Raw genomic sequence first — 13,335 nt, 5'->3', positions numbered from 1 at the left:
TGCCGTCTGTGTGACTAACCAGAGAATGGATCAGCAAATTGTCATGACATTGGTGGGCATAAGTCGCTATAGCCTGGAAACTAGTCAAATCCGCCAGTACAAAAGAAAAAAAAACTCTGCCGATTAGTCTGGCCCTGGTTGTAATTGGATTTCACTGCTCCCAAAGTTGTACGGCACCAATCAGGGCCAAGTATGCAAATATGGGGTGGACTTATCACCATTTCTTAATCCGCCCCTTGGAAATGCAGGTTCCACAGAGAGATTTCTGTCTAATGTCTACAGCAGGGGTGCCCGCTCTTTTTTGACATGAGAGCTACTTTCAAAATGAACAGCTCAACAAGATCTACTCACTGAAAACATTATAATACCATTGCTGAAAATGGCTTTGGAATAGCACGACGCTGGCATTATATTTAAGACAAAAGCACTTGGAATGGGAAATGGAATAGGTAGAGGTTTTTTTTGCATTTCATTTGTAATATAGGCCTACCAACATTTGTGCGCAGCAACACTCTTGAAAACAAAGTATTGCATTATGGGTTTGAGCTGACAGGCACTTTTTTATGTCAATCAATCAAGTCAACTTAATTCAAGAGGCAGATGTCAAAAGTTGTTTTTATATTTAAATGTAATATTCTTTAGGGGCATGTCATGTGATCTACCTGCAGAGCCTTTGTGATCTACCTTTTGGGCACCCCTGGTCTACAGTATTATTAGTCTGGCCATGTGGTATAGGCTGCACCAATGAAATAACTCACTTTTGGGTGGAAAAGACCAAAGTCGAGGCCAAAACCACAAATGGATTCCAATTACATTTTGTGGGGAATTATCAGTAAATTGTCCTGAAGAGATATCAAGGTCATATCAAACCATACCTCAGGAATGGAGAGACAGAGATGTTGGTACAGGCATGGTTTGCACCTCCAGGTGTGTTTTCAATTAATTAAGTATGTATCTTATGAACACTACAGACAAGTACACTCTTGACTGCAGCCATTCATTAGTAAATATTTCCCAGCATATAGTGTGTTCTATCTAAGCAACTCAGTTGAAGGTAAATTTGTCCATGTTTTTCTACTTATGCGTGACTGAAGGATCAACATCGCTCAACGAGGAGTGGTGGCTCAGTCAGTTAGTGCACAGAGTCGGACCATAATGATCCTTGTGAGTTCGAGTTTGAATCCGACTGCTGTCATGTCTCGCATGTCTCTGACATTCCTCTCTCTACACTCTAATTAAGCAAAAATGATGTCTGAAAGAAAGAAACAAACACACACACAGGGTTTGTGACCATGGCAATTCACAGTTCACCTAAATTAATAATAATACCTTTTTGAAACTCTGTAGGGGGCTGTTGTCAGAACTCCTGTTTTGGGGTCTCGAACAGTGGCTCTGGAAAGCTTGAATGAGACAATAATCATTACATTTCAATTGAGTTTAAATGCTGATAAGTACACATATATCACACTAAAACAGTGATTCTCAACCTTTTTCATTTGAAGGGCCCCCTGTTTGTTATGTATTAGGCAGGCCCCCTTTTGATACGATGTTTATATCTGGTACCTCACTCTACACAGCCTACACTGTTCTGTTCCATTTGTCCACTCTCAGGAGTATACAGACAGATTTCTAACTATCGCACGTTGTAGCTGGGTACCAACTAAAAGTTACATCTACCGTACAACCTCTCTCCACCCCACCATATAAGGTTCAGCCTGGCAGTCAGAAAGTGATATGAGGTCACAGGGTGTTCCTTCAGTCCCATCTCTGCCCCTACAAGCTGCACATTCCCTACATTTACAGTGTGTGTATCAAATATTTGGCCGAGAAATGTTAAATCACTCAACAAGTCAACTAAGCTGTGAACGTGCTCTTGTCCCGTCTTGTTTGCAAATCCGCCCATTGGGAGTCTGAGAGCAGGAGTGTGTGTGTGTGTGTGTGTGTGTGTGTGTGTGTGTGTGCGAATGCACTTCCTACTGTATACATTTCTGTTTTCTAACAGTTCCGACAAATATTGCCTTTCCTGTTGTGGAATTGTGTTTTTTGTGCATAGTTCCATGACATTTTGTTCCAAGAAAAACAAAGAAAGGGAAGAAGACAGAGGAGGGGGGGGGGGGGGGGGTAAGGAGATCAAGGCAGGGAAAATAAAAGGCAGTTTGAGCGCTTTTACACACAAAAAGTACCGGTAAAGGGTTTTCTTCTGTGTGGATCTTAACCAATTTTGGGCCAGGAACCCTTTTTCGGTTTTAACTAAGCATTACGATATACTTTAGCTATTGAAAAATAGCAGATCTACAAGCTCATACGCAGATCTACAAGCTCATACGAGCTTGTATGTCTGCTATTTTTGAAAAGAAATCGTAAAAATGCGGCACAAATCTTTGAATATATATCCTTTCAGAGCAAAATGGGTTATAAATACATGTAAACGACATGACTTGTTCTCTCTCTCTCTCACCTTGGGCTTGGCCAGCTCCTTGATCCTCTCGATCTCCTGGTGAGTCATGGCCTCCAGGTAGCGGACGATGCGAGGGCTGTCCCACTCGTCCTCCTCCTTCATGGGCCTCAGCAGCAGACGGGGGTTCCGGTTGCCGTCCTGGTAGCGGCAGTGCAGGCGGCTGCGCCGGGCGGTGGTCTGGTGGTGGGGGGGACGGGACAGCGGTGGGGGAAAAACTACTCAATTGTTTTACGTAAGCGTTGTGAGCCTGTAGATCTGCTATTTGCTCTATTATTATCCCATTCTGACCTGAGATCAGATTCTAAAAGTGTCTGTTTGAAAATGAGTTTTCTGAAAAAGTCCTTCGATTTTTCAAAAATAGCAGACCTACAAGCTCATAGCGCGCCACTCGGTGGCGCGCTATGAGCTTGTAGATCTGCTATTTTTAAATAGCTAAAGCATAACATAATGCTACGAGCTTGTAGGTCTGCTATTTTTTTTAAATCGACTGACATAGAAACATAGCTTTTTCAGAAAACTGTCAGGATTAGAAGAATCGTTCCCGCCCAAAATGGGTTATTTAACATTTTTGAATGCCTATAAATGACATGCATATAATGGATATCAATTACTAAAGCGTTATAGATGTCAATTGCTAAACTGTTCTTTTATTAAAATCAATTGATTTTTTTTCTTCAAATTAGTTTTGAGTAACTGTTGCAACCCTACAGGGAGGGTGGCCCTTAGAGTATATATTAATAGAGACGGCACCGGATTTCTCCTCCCATCCACTTGCATTAAGTTGCTCAAAAGCGCATGAAGCGATTTCACTCCTCCTTCCGGGTATGGAACAGAGTGCATTCTGGGATTGATTGGGCCAAACACATGACTGCGCTGGCCGTTGACTATCATCTCACGCGTTCACGTGTGAAACAGCGTACACGTGTCATCGTGAACGTGCGCAATGATAGTCGACGGACCAGCGCGTTCATGCGTTTGGGCCCAGCACTGCAATACCAAATTCGGCCACTATGTCCATTTGGCCACAGGGTTTCCTCCGGGTGCCGTCTCTATTCATAATATACTCTAGGGGGGCCCTTTTCCCACGGCTCACCATTTGGAGCCCTTCCCCCCTGCAGAGGGCCTCGTAGGCCTCTCTCTCGGGGAGGTGGTCTCTGGGTCGGGCGTAGGTGTCCAGCTGGATGGGCTCCTCGGAGGCCGGTTCCTCGGCCTGGTTCTGGTCCAGCTCCGTCCGCTGCTTGAACAGCAGCTTCTCAAAGTAGCGCAGGTTGCTTCCGGCCCGCTCGTGGCCTGAGTCTGGAAGGGTCAGGGGTTCAAGGGGGCGTTTAATGTTGTGCATGTTCACACAAACAAAACCTTAATAACAATAAATTAGAAAAGGTAAAATAGCAGTACTAATTATTTGTTATTACTTGCACAAGCAGAGCGGCGCAAGTACTGTTTTCGGCTGCGTATGTCGGTGTCACCCTCGGCCAATCAGGGATTGTGCATTTTTGGTGGTCCCCCCGGGCCAATCAGGGATTGTGAATTTTTGGCGGTCCCCTCGGGCCAATCAGGGATTGTGTATTGTGCATTGTGTATTGTTGGTGGTGTCGCTCAGCCAATCCAAGCGGGGATTGCGTATTTTTGGTGGCGTCGCTCGGCCAATCAGAGCGCAAGTTGGGAGCTTGCTGCATAATGTCAGTGGCCTCATCGGCCAATTGGATTGGCTCCATATGTTGGTGGCGTCGCTCACGTAACCATGTATGTTTATGTAAAAAGGGTGGTTCCGAGGGACAACACCGACATACGTGGATGACTTAACCAATTTGAGTTTCAAACACATATATATAGGGAACTTAAAATATTTAGAACCCATTGTAGTGGTGAGAGATAAGTTGCGTGCTCTGCTCGCGCACAAGTACGCCATTCATGGCCTACTTGTGTGCGAAGCGCAAGTTGGAAGCTCGACAGAGTGCATTTCTAGTTACTTTTAGTTTTGAGGGGAGCTAGCCCCTCCTATGTCCAGCTTTATGTGCACAAACTTTGTCCTATACACAAACATTAAATTCCCATTGACAACACAAACATTGATATATATATATATATATATATATATATATATATATGTGTGTGTGAGGCTTATAAATACAGTAGGTAGTCAAGAACCACCAAACTGTATGATATGCCCAGAATATACAGTAGTATGGCCATATTTGGATCGATGACATCAGGGATGTCACCTGCAAGCTAGTTCAGGCAGATACACTCGAGAGGTTTAAACGCATGTTCGGCACTATATGCAGGTAATGTATGTGACGTAGCAAGCAGCTGAACAAATCAGCGGCTATTTAAGACCATTCATTGTACCTCCTCGTAGTGTCAGTGCTTCTGAGCGTCGTTTGCTCCCAACCATCATCCCAGCACTGCCAGTAGTCTCTGCTTTCACTAAAGCTTCCATTTTCCCCCGGAGGGTTGTTATGCATAATGTATAGTACTGTACATCTCCCTGATTGTAAATGGTTAGATGATAAGGTGCTGAACAGGAAGTAATAGCAGAGCCTGAACACCAGCAAGGATTAAATGTAATATTCACACATTTATTTATATATATTTTATTATAGTGAGTTATCTGACTGAAATTACCTTAAAGAAAGGGTGAAAAGGCAGACACAGATCTCCATCTATGGGCATTTTTACATAATACATTTTTTGATGAAAAGTTAACGTATGATAAACAAGATCAACTGCCCAACTGGTGGTCGAATGTTTTAAAAATGAGATTAGCCAACTCCAAGAAAGACGAGAGAAGCGAAGAGGAGAAACAAGCAGAAGAGAGAGACTCGTTCATCCACTCTGAACGGAGGGGAGGAAGCATCAGAGACAACAGCTCTTATAAGAACATCCCTCGCTTCTATTACAGGTTGCCAGCAGAGGATGAGATTGTACTGCAGAAGCTGAGAGAGGAGTCAAGAACTATGTTACTGCAGAGGAAGTGTGGAGAGATGCTGGACAACGAGGAGCTGCAGAACCTGTGGTCCCTGATGGATAAGCATCAGGTGCCTCCGCTGACCGGAGAGGAAGCCATGATCAGCTATGAGGCCTTCCTGGAAGTGGAGGAGCAGGCCGGGCCCAAATGCAAACAGTTCTTCACAGCCAAAGTCTATACCAAGCTGTTCCACGGTGACCCTTGCGGCCGAATCTCCGTCATGCAGTTCTTCACCTACGTCATGAGGAAAGTGTGGTTGCACAAGATCAGGATATGTCTGAGTTTGTATGATGAGGCGGGACGGGGCTACCTCAGAGAATCTGACTTAGAGAACTATATCCTAGAACTGATCCCCACTCTGCCGCAGTTGGATGGTCTGGAGAAGCCTTTCTACTCTTTCTATGTCTGCTCCGCCGTCCGCAAGTTCTTTTTCTTCCTGGATCCCCTCCGCACAGGGAAGATCAGGATCCTGGACGTCTTGGCCTGTGGCTTTCTGGATGATCTTTTTGAGCTGAGAGACAAGGAACTGTCCAAAGAGAATCAAGACTCCAACTGGTTCTCAGCTCCTTCAGCTCTCAGAGTCTATGGTCAGTATCTGAACCTAGATAACAACCGCAACGGCATGTTGAGCAAAGAGGAGCTGTCTCGCTACGGGACTGGCACTCTCACCCCAGTCTTCCTGGACAGAGTGTTCCAGGAATGCCTCACCTACGACGGGGAAATGGACTATAAGACGTATCTAGACTTCATCCTGGCGTTGGAGAACAGGAAGGAGCCCGCGGCGTTGCGCTACGTCTTCAAACTGCTGGACGTGGAGAACCGGGGATACCTCAATGCTTTCTCTCTCAACTACTTCTTCAGGGCCATCCAGGAACAAATGAAGATCCGCGGAGAGGAGCCCGTCGTCTCCTTCCAAGATGTCAAGGATGAGATCTTTGACATGGTGAAGCCCGAGGACCGATTCAAGATCACCCTCCAGGACCTAGTGAACAGTTGCCAGGGTGACACGGTCTGCGGCATGCTCATCGACGTCGACAGCTTCTGGGCCTATGAGAACAGAGAGGTGCTGGTCACTTGTGACAGCGACGGCGACGTTAACCCATTCTGACCCGAGATCAGATTCATACGAGGTTTCCACTGGACACACACTGGTCTGATTAACCCATTCTGACCTGAGATCAGATTCTAAAAAATGTCAGTCGTTCTTCGATTTTTCAAAAATAGCAGACCTACAAGTCAGTTTATAAGTGGTTCAGGCTAGTATGGATGCTTCCTGGCCGTCTCCAGGTCAGTGGTTTTCAACCCTTTTCACGTCACGGTCCATTATCCCTCACTTAGACTTGTTATTCTCTCACCTTTGGAATTTAATTTCATTATGTATTATTGGGCATTTGAGCCACAGACCACCATTTGATGAGATTGGTTGTCAAGGAGATTAAAATTAAGAAATGCAGATGTTTAACAACAATTTAACTCTTGAAAGCGTGAAATGAAATGATGGGTCCATTTGGTTTCATGTTGCACTCTCAAGAGTTAAATATCTAATAAGGATCCATTTGGTTACCAACTCTCCATCATTTAGCTTGGGACCACCTGGAACCCCCTCAAAGTTTTTGTTGTATCGAATTTTATGTCAAGCTTGGGAGAGAAGACAGAACACTGTATAAATTATACAAGTCTGTCTGAGTTATAATATTTTGAAATGTAATAACACGCTGTAATTGTGTTCATGGCGTTATGAACACTGGGCACTTTGTGTGCATGGCAGGAAAATAAAATAATCAATCATTAAATCAAAGATATGGGCATAAAAGGGACACAGACAGACGGGTACAACCGGTACCGTGACAATACGTATTGCTTAAGAGGCAGGGGGCAACTCCCAACTTCCATCGATTTGTTACAGAGTAGTCTGGTTGCCTCTATAGGAGTATTGTCCAATGAAAAGATGGCATGTATATGATATATTGTGATGTCACCGGCGTATATTGCCCAATCATGAGGGCAATTATAGGCAGGGCTGTGAAATCTTTGTCCAATCAGAGGAGAGAACAAAAAGACCAATAACATTAACAATAGTTAATAGTTTGCCTTACCAGTTACCACACTAATAATCATTATCATAATTGGGGAAGGAAATAGCAGAACAATCTAAAGTACATGTGGAAGTGGTGGTTCGGGGGCGCCCGCTGGCCTAGCGGTCCAGGCGCATGCTATAGGCTCTGGCCTGACAGCGCGTTGCGTGTTCGAGTCCCGTTCATGACAACCTTCGCTGCGTGTCTCTCCCCTTCTCTCTCTCCCTCTTTCCTGTCTATCTTCACTTTTTTCCTTTTGGCAGAAAAGCCAAAAGGAAAGAAAAGTGGTGGTTAGTTCTGTAACTCAAAGATAATGTTAAAGGGAGAGCGCAGAGAGCAGTGTCATAAAATTTTACACTGCACTCAAGTTTCTTCAACTTGGTTTTTAAGGGGCGCTAGCCCCTCCTATGCCCAGCTTTGTGTGTCGGTGTGTACCCCATATAGCGATGATTTGATTGGCTGAGGACTTAAAAAGTGAGGACAGAAAAGTGAGGACGCCAAAAGTGATTGGCTGGAATGTGAGGATGATGTATGATGATGTGTGATAATAAGAGCGCCCCTCACTTTGTACGATCTATGGACATTATGATTGCGCATAGGGACCCTAAGTCTGAAACTATTAAAAAAGTAAACATGTGAAATATGCATCAGTTGTTTTCTCTGTTGGGGGTAAGCTAAACAATGCCCTCTTCTGGTCATGGGACAGAACAGGCCTGACAAAGGAAATACAAAGTGGTGCTACTACCCAGTCATTTTTCACCTGTAAACAAAGCTGCCTCTAGTACTAAAATTGCTGGAACCACAAACGCACTCAGTGTATGTCAACTCCTTAAGTAATGCCTTTGTAATGCTCAAAAGCTTTAAAGTATGGACAGAAATGCTCAGACAGTACTACTATCACCTCATCACCTAGGGCCAGACCAGTGAGACAGTTACACCCACAATCAGAAACATCAAAAACAAAAGAAAATAACATAGGGTTGCATGGTTACTGTTGTTTATACTAAAGCTTCAATTACCCAAGGAATGTTCACAGATTACAACTTATTTTCTTTTTTCCCCCCCAGCAGCAAAACTCAACAAGGTACAGACAGTTTGGGGCGTCAACTACAAGCCGCCAAAATCACACCTGGGAGCTGCGAGCTGCCCAGTACGGACACGGGCCTTCCCTTCAGGACACTGTTTAAACACTTCCCTTCATGGGCACTTTTACTGCCACAATTAAATGTTAGGGGATGGAAAGGGAGACTGAACAATGACCCACCTTTACAACTATAATGATACACTGTAAATGTGTCCAAATTATCCAAACAATTGCTTTAAAAGCAGTCTTTTCCTTTTTTTTATAACTTAAATAAACAGGACAGGTGGTGGTAGCTCAAAGCAAGTGGAAGTGGAAACTCCTCGGTCCATTTAACTTGACTAGTACTTGTAGGCGGCGATTCATTGTAAACGGGGACACCACAGCCATGTAAAGACGGCCTATGCCTTACAAGATGTCCTGTTGCTGTGACTAAAATAGCAGCCAGAAGCCACAGGCACTTTCCCTGGATGGGCTACACCCTGCCACTCTGGCAAACCAAACACACACACACACACACACACACACACACACGGCTGCAGTGGCAAAAAGGAAGTGACAGCGTGAAAGGAAAAGAGAGATGGAAGGGAGACCAAAAAATGAGGAAGTCCAACCACATACTATGGGTTGGTGACAAGCATGCAAGCTTCATTCCTCTAAGACTAATTTACACAGATCTGCGGTTTTCACTGCACAACAACATATGACATAGAAATTAAGGCCTAAGGCTAGGCTATGTTCTGCTAAAACATCAATAACCAACATTTGGGACGCCAGGGTTAATGTGGTTAAATGTTTGAGGTTAGTACAATTAAGCAATATTACACGTGAGGGTGTGGTTAAACGTGATTATTGCCACGACAGGGATGCGGTCAGGAACGAGACGAAGTCGAGTTCCGCAAGCATCACTGAAGTTAATTTTTAATGACGGATGTAGTCACTACGACCACAAATGTCCCAAGAAACTAGCTAGCCTAGCCACCGAGTTTGCTAGCTCTGGGAAAACAGAGCAGCTGAGCAGCTGAATTCTTTGTTTTGATTAGGTGGTGAATGGTGCTGGTTTGATCCACGGCTAGAAGCCTTTTCCACCAATCAGATTGCTTCCTCGAAACGACCTGTTGTAGAATAGTACATAATATAACAATTATATTTATTTGTCCTTTATTTATTACAATGCACCTTTTTTCCCCCACTTTTTTTTGCTGCCAGAACCTATAGTGTTTTCAACAGTGGGCTGAAATTGTAAAAGAATAAGAAAATAATATATAGAATCTATAACTGATAAGTAGATGAAAAATAAATAAAATATTATTATTAGTATTATTTAATAATATTAACAATACATCAGAAAAGAAAAGAATGAAGGAAGAAGGAATGGACTCAACGCATCACAGTTCAATTCATGTATTATTCCTTCATATATCAAGTATAATGTTTAAAGGTGCGTTCAGACTTGGATGGTTAGAGCAGCACGATTGCATACAAAGTCAATGCAAAGACGAGAAGTTGCGCGAACGGGCGCGGCGCAACCTGGCGTGGCACAAACGGGGCGAACCGAGTGAATATATATATAGCAAGAAAGAAGGAGAGAGGAGACCCCATATCCCGAGAGGCCAGAGCTTGTAAAGAGTTGACGAGTGAGTGCCAATGTGTTTTACATATGTCGGCCTCCTGGTGGCGCTATAAAGAGCAGATGCAAATTCCAGGCAAAGGTTTTTCCTTGGCCTCTAGGGAGTTGGCATACAAAGTTATCCACAGATCCGTGCAGTTAGAGGTAAAAACACTTTTCGGCCAGTTATAGCGCCACCTTGAGTCTGAGTTGAAATTGTTCATGTGGCATTTTGTCCTGGGCCTAGTGGGAATGTGGGTGTACAATTTCAGGGAAATCACGCGATGTGTTCATGATTTGCAGCATTTTGTTTGAAACTGAGCACTCCTGTGAACTTTGGAAGCCAATCTTAACCAATCAGGATGGAGTCTGAGAAATCTGAAAGACCGGTTTCGTTGAATGGCTCTAGAGAGACTGTGTACCAATTTGCGTGATGTTTGGACAAAATCTGTAGGTGTACTGTGCAAAAACTTGTTTTGCACAAAGCGGCCTCCTGGTGGCGCTATAACAGGCCGTTCTGGAAAGTTTGGGGCAGAGGTTCATCGTTGGCATCCAGGGAGTGTGTGTGCAAAATGTGGCATCGACCGGCTTAACGGTGGCCGAGATTAGCTGCTCACGGACACACGGACGGACGGACGGACGGACGGACGGACGGACACACGGACGGACGGAGTGCAAAACATACTCTCCCCACATGCCTTCGGCCTGGTGGAGACAATTAGAAACAAAGTGGGAAGGCTGCAGACTGTCTGTCCCTTACCTATGGCCACGAGGCGGCGGGTGAGCTCTATGGCCCTGGTCAGGTCCTCCATCTGGTAGACGGAGTAGCTGAGGTAGTCCAGCGTGTCGGCCTTGGTCGCCGTGCCCTCCTCTCCCTCGTCGAGCTGCCGCAGCGCCTGTTGGAACCACAGCACCGCGTGGTAGTAGTCGCCGTCGTTGTATGCAATCCGGCCCATGTCGAAGCAGTCGTCCGCCGTCAGAGTGACGTTGGAGTGGACGCCTGTGGGCGACCAGAGACAAAACTCTAAGACTCGACTCTATTTGTGTACTCGTCAAGGCTTATTGGTCACACATGCGGCCACGGATGTGTCAAGTGTGTGACGTTTGTGTTTCACATTATACATAATGACCTAAAATCTTGGGTGCACCCAAATGAAAAGGTTTACGCACACCAGTGCAACCAAACAGAAATCTGGAGCCTACAGTCTCAAAACGATTTATAGGTCCACATTTAACAGTAAACTAAATTACACAGACTGTCCTTTGACTCACAAAGGACATGATAAACTCTTGATAAACTCTTGATAAACATGATCAACTCTAAAAAAAATACCTTTAGCAGAAAACGATAAGGAAAAACCTCAGAAAGGAATCAAAGGATCACAAAAAAGCTCAAGCTCTCAATGCCTTTGTGGTTTTTAGCTTCCCCAAATATCTCCACAGCCTCTTATACACATGCAAAACACTCTGTGTTCTGTCTGTGTTTGATGGCCGCCTAAATGCTTTTCCAATGGGAGTCACATGGTTTGACCAAACATTTGTGTTTGATGGCTGTGTTCTGCCCATAAAACTAAAATGTTTGGTCAAACCATGTGACTCCCATTGGAAATGCATTGAGGTGACACGTGCGCACACGCACAGGGATGGAATATGGGGAAGCGGACAGATCCGTGTTGATCACATGACTATAGAGATAGTGTATACCGATGTGCGTGATGTATGGATAAAATGTGTAGGAGTAATCTACAGAAATGTGTTTGGCAAGTCAGCCTCATGGTGGCGCTATAACAGGCCGTTATGGAAGAATTGAGGCAGAGGTTCGTCGTTGGCATCCAGGGAGTGTGTGTGCACAGTGTGGCATCGGCCGGGCCAACAGTGCCAGAGGTTAGCTGTACACGGATGGACGGACGGACACACATGGACGGAGTACAAAACATACTCTCTGCCCATGCCTTCGGCTGGTGGAGACAAACAAAGTCGAAGGTTTTTGCAACGATATCGCACTTTTGTTGCAGCTACAGAACAATACAAGCTTGTTTGAGGCTTGAATGACTTTTACACCATTCAAACTTTCTGTATCACTTTACAATCATTGGCCATTCCTGAAGCAAGTAAGCAAGTGTGTGTGGTGTGTGTGTGTGTGTGTGTGTGTGTGTGTGTGTGTGTGTGTGTGTGTGTGAGAGACACGTGGAAAAACAGAGCTCCACCCCCCCTGGTTTGAAACAAGTCACCGTTTTGTTGGCCAGCATGAGTTGGAGGAGAAAAAATAAAATAAAATAAAAAAGCTGACATTTTGTTCGCTCTACTTGGCTTAAAGGTACATTGTGGGCAGGTTAGGATTTGTAGAAATAATACAGTAGAGTATGTCAATATGTCATTCACACTTGTTCGCACACACACACACACACACACACACACACACACACACACACACACACACACACACACACACACACACACACACACACACACACACACACACACACACACACACAGGACAGTGTCCGTGGCAGACACCCAGGGACATACCTGGCAGCTTTCCCTTGGAGAAGCTCTCCGAGTCCAGTTTGTACGTGTCCTGGAGTCGCATGAGTGCCTTGGCTGCACCCTTCTCGTCCTCCTCGTCTGGGAGGTACTGCTTGTGTGCAGACATGTTGGAGATAAAACCTGGAGGGACACAAATAGAGAAAGACATTTTATAATAAAGTACTACTTAAGCTATGACTTAATTTGCTTACAAGAAAGAAAGAAATCAAACTAGAAAAAGTGCCCCTCTGGGCACAGGTCTCCACCAGGATAATAGCGTTTGTGATGATTGGACAAAATGTGCAGGATTAATATAAACATTTTGTCCCAATAATCTGTCGTCTGGCAATAAAAATATAACACATAACAGTGCATTCATAATGTTTAGTACTAGTGAATACACTGTGTACAAAGTTGTACACAGATCAGTGCAGTTATAGGTGAAAACATGAATTGGCCTGTTATAGCGCCACCATGAGGCCGATTTGAAAATTGCGTGAAAAAGTGCCATTTATTCCTCTGCCTAGTGGGAATGTACGTGCATAATTTCATGGAAATTCCACACTGTGTGCAAGATTTGAGGCATTTTGTTCATAATGGACCAAGGACCAATAAATT

At 44.5% G+C, this 13,335-nt stretch overlaps 2 protein-coding genes across 3 annotated transcripts in view; one reads left to right on the top strand and one right to left on the bottom strand.

Annotated features, from left to right (window-relative positions):
• Nucleotides 1-13,335, bottom strand: part of LOC310867280 (prolyl 4-hydroxylase subunit alpha-2-like) — a 44,821-nt gene that overhangs the window by 7,894 nt on the left and 23,592 nt on the right. For both annotated transcript variants that reach the window (XM_083777204.1, XM_083777203.1), the window contains exons 5-9: nt 12,721-12,858; nt 10,952-11,191; nt 3,552-3,754; nt 2,459-2,635; nt 1,330-1,400 (exon numbers count right to left, since the gene is read on the bottom strand). In XM_083777204.1, the coding sequence (XP_083633330.1) occupies nt 1,330-1,400; nt 2,459-2,635; nt 3,552-3,754; nt 10,952-11,191; nt 12,721-12,858 (829 nt within the window). The remainder of the gene's footprint in view (nt 1-1,329; nt 1,401-2,458; nt 2,636-3,551; nt 3,755-10,951; nt 11,192-12,720; nt 12,859-13,335) is intronic.
• LOC310869277 (serine/threonine-protein phosphatase 2A regulatory subunit B'' subunit gamma-like) lies at nt 4,738-6,534 on the top strand (the record flags this gene model as incomplete). Its single annotated transcript, XM_083779931.1, has 2 exons — nt 4,738-4,743; nt 5,161-6,534. The coding sequence occupies 2 exons, from the start codon at nt 4,738-4,740 to the stop codon at nt 6,532-6,534; spliced, it is 1,380 nt and encodes a 459-aa protein (XP_083636057.1).

Source organism: Protomyctophum parallelum (assembly GCF_964188405.1).
Source record: "Protomyctophum parallelum genome assembly, chromosome: 1".
Lineage (NCBI taxonomy): Eukaryota > Metazoa > Chordata > Actinopteri > Myctophiformes > Myctophidae > Protomyctophum > Protomyctophum parallelum.
Note: the sequence above shows the minus strand (reverse complement) of the source record. Positions and strands in the feature narration are given on the sequence as shown.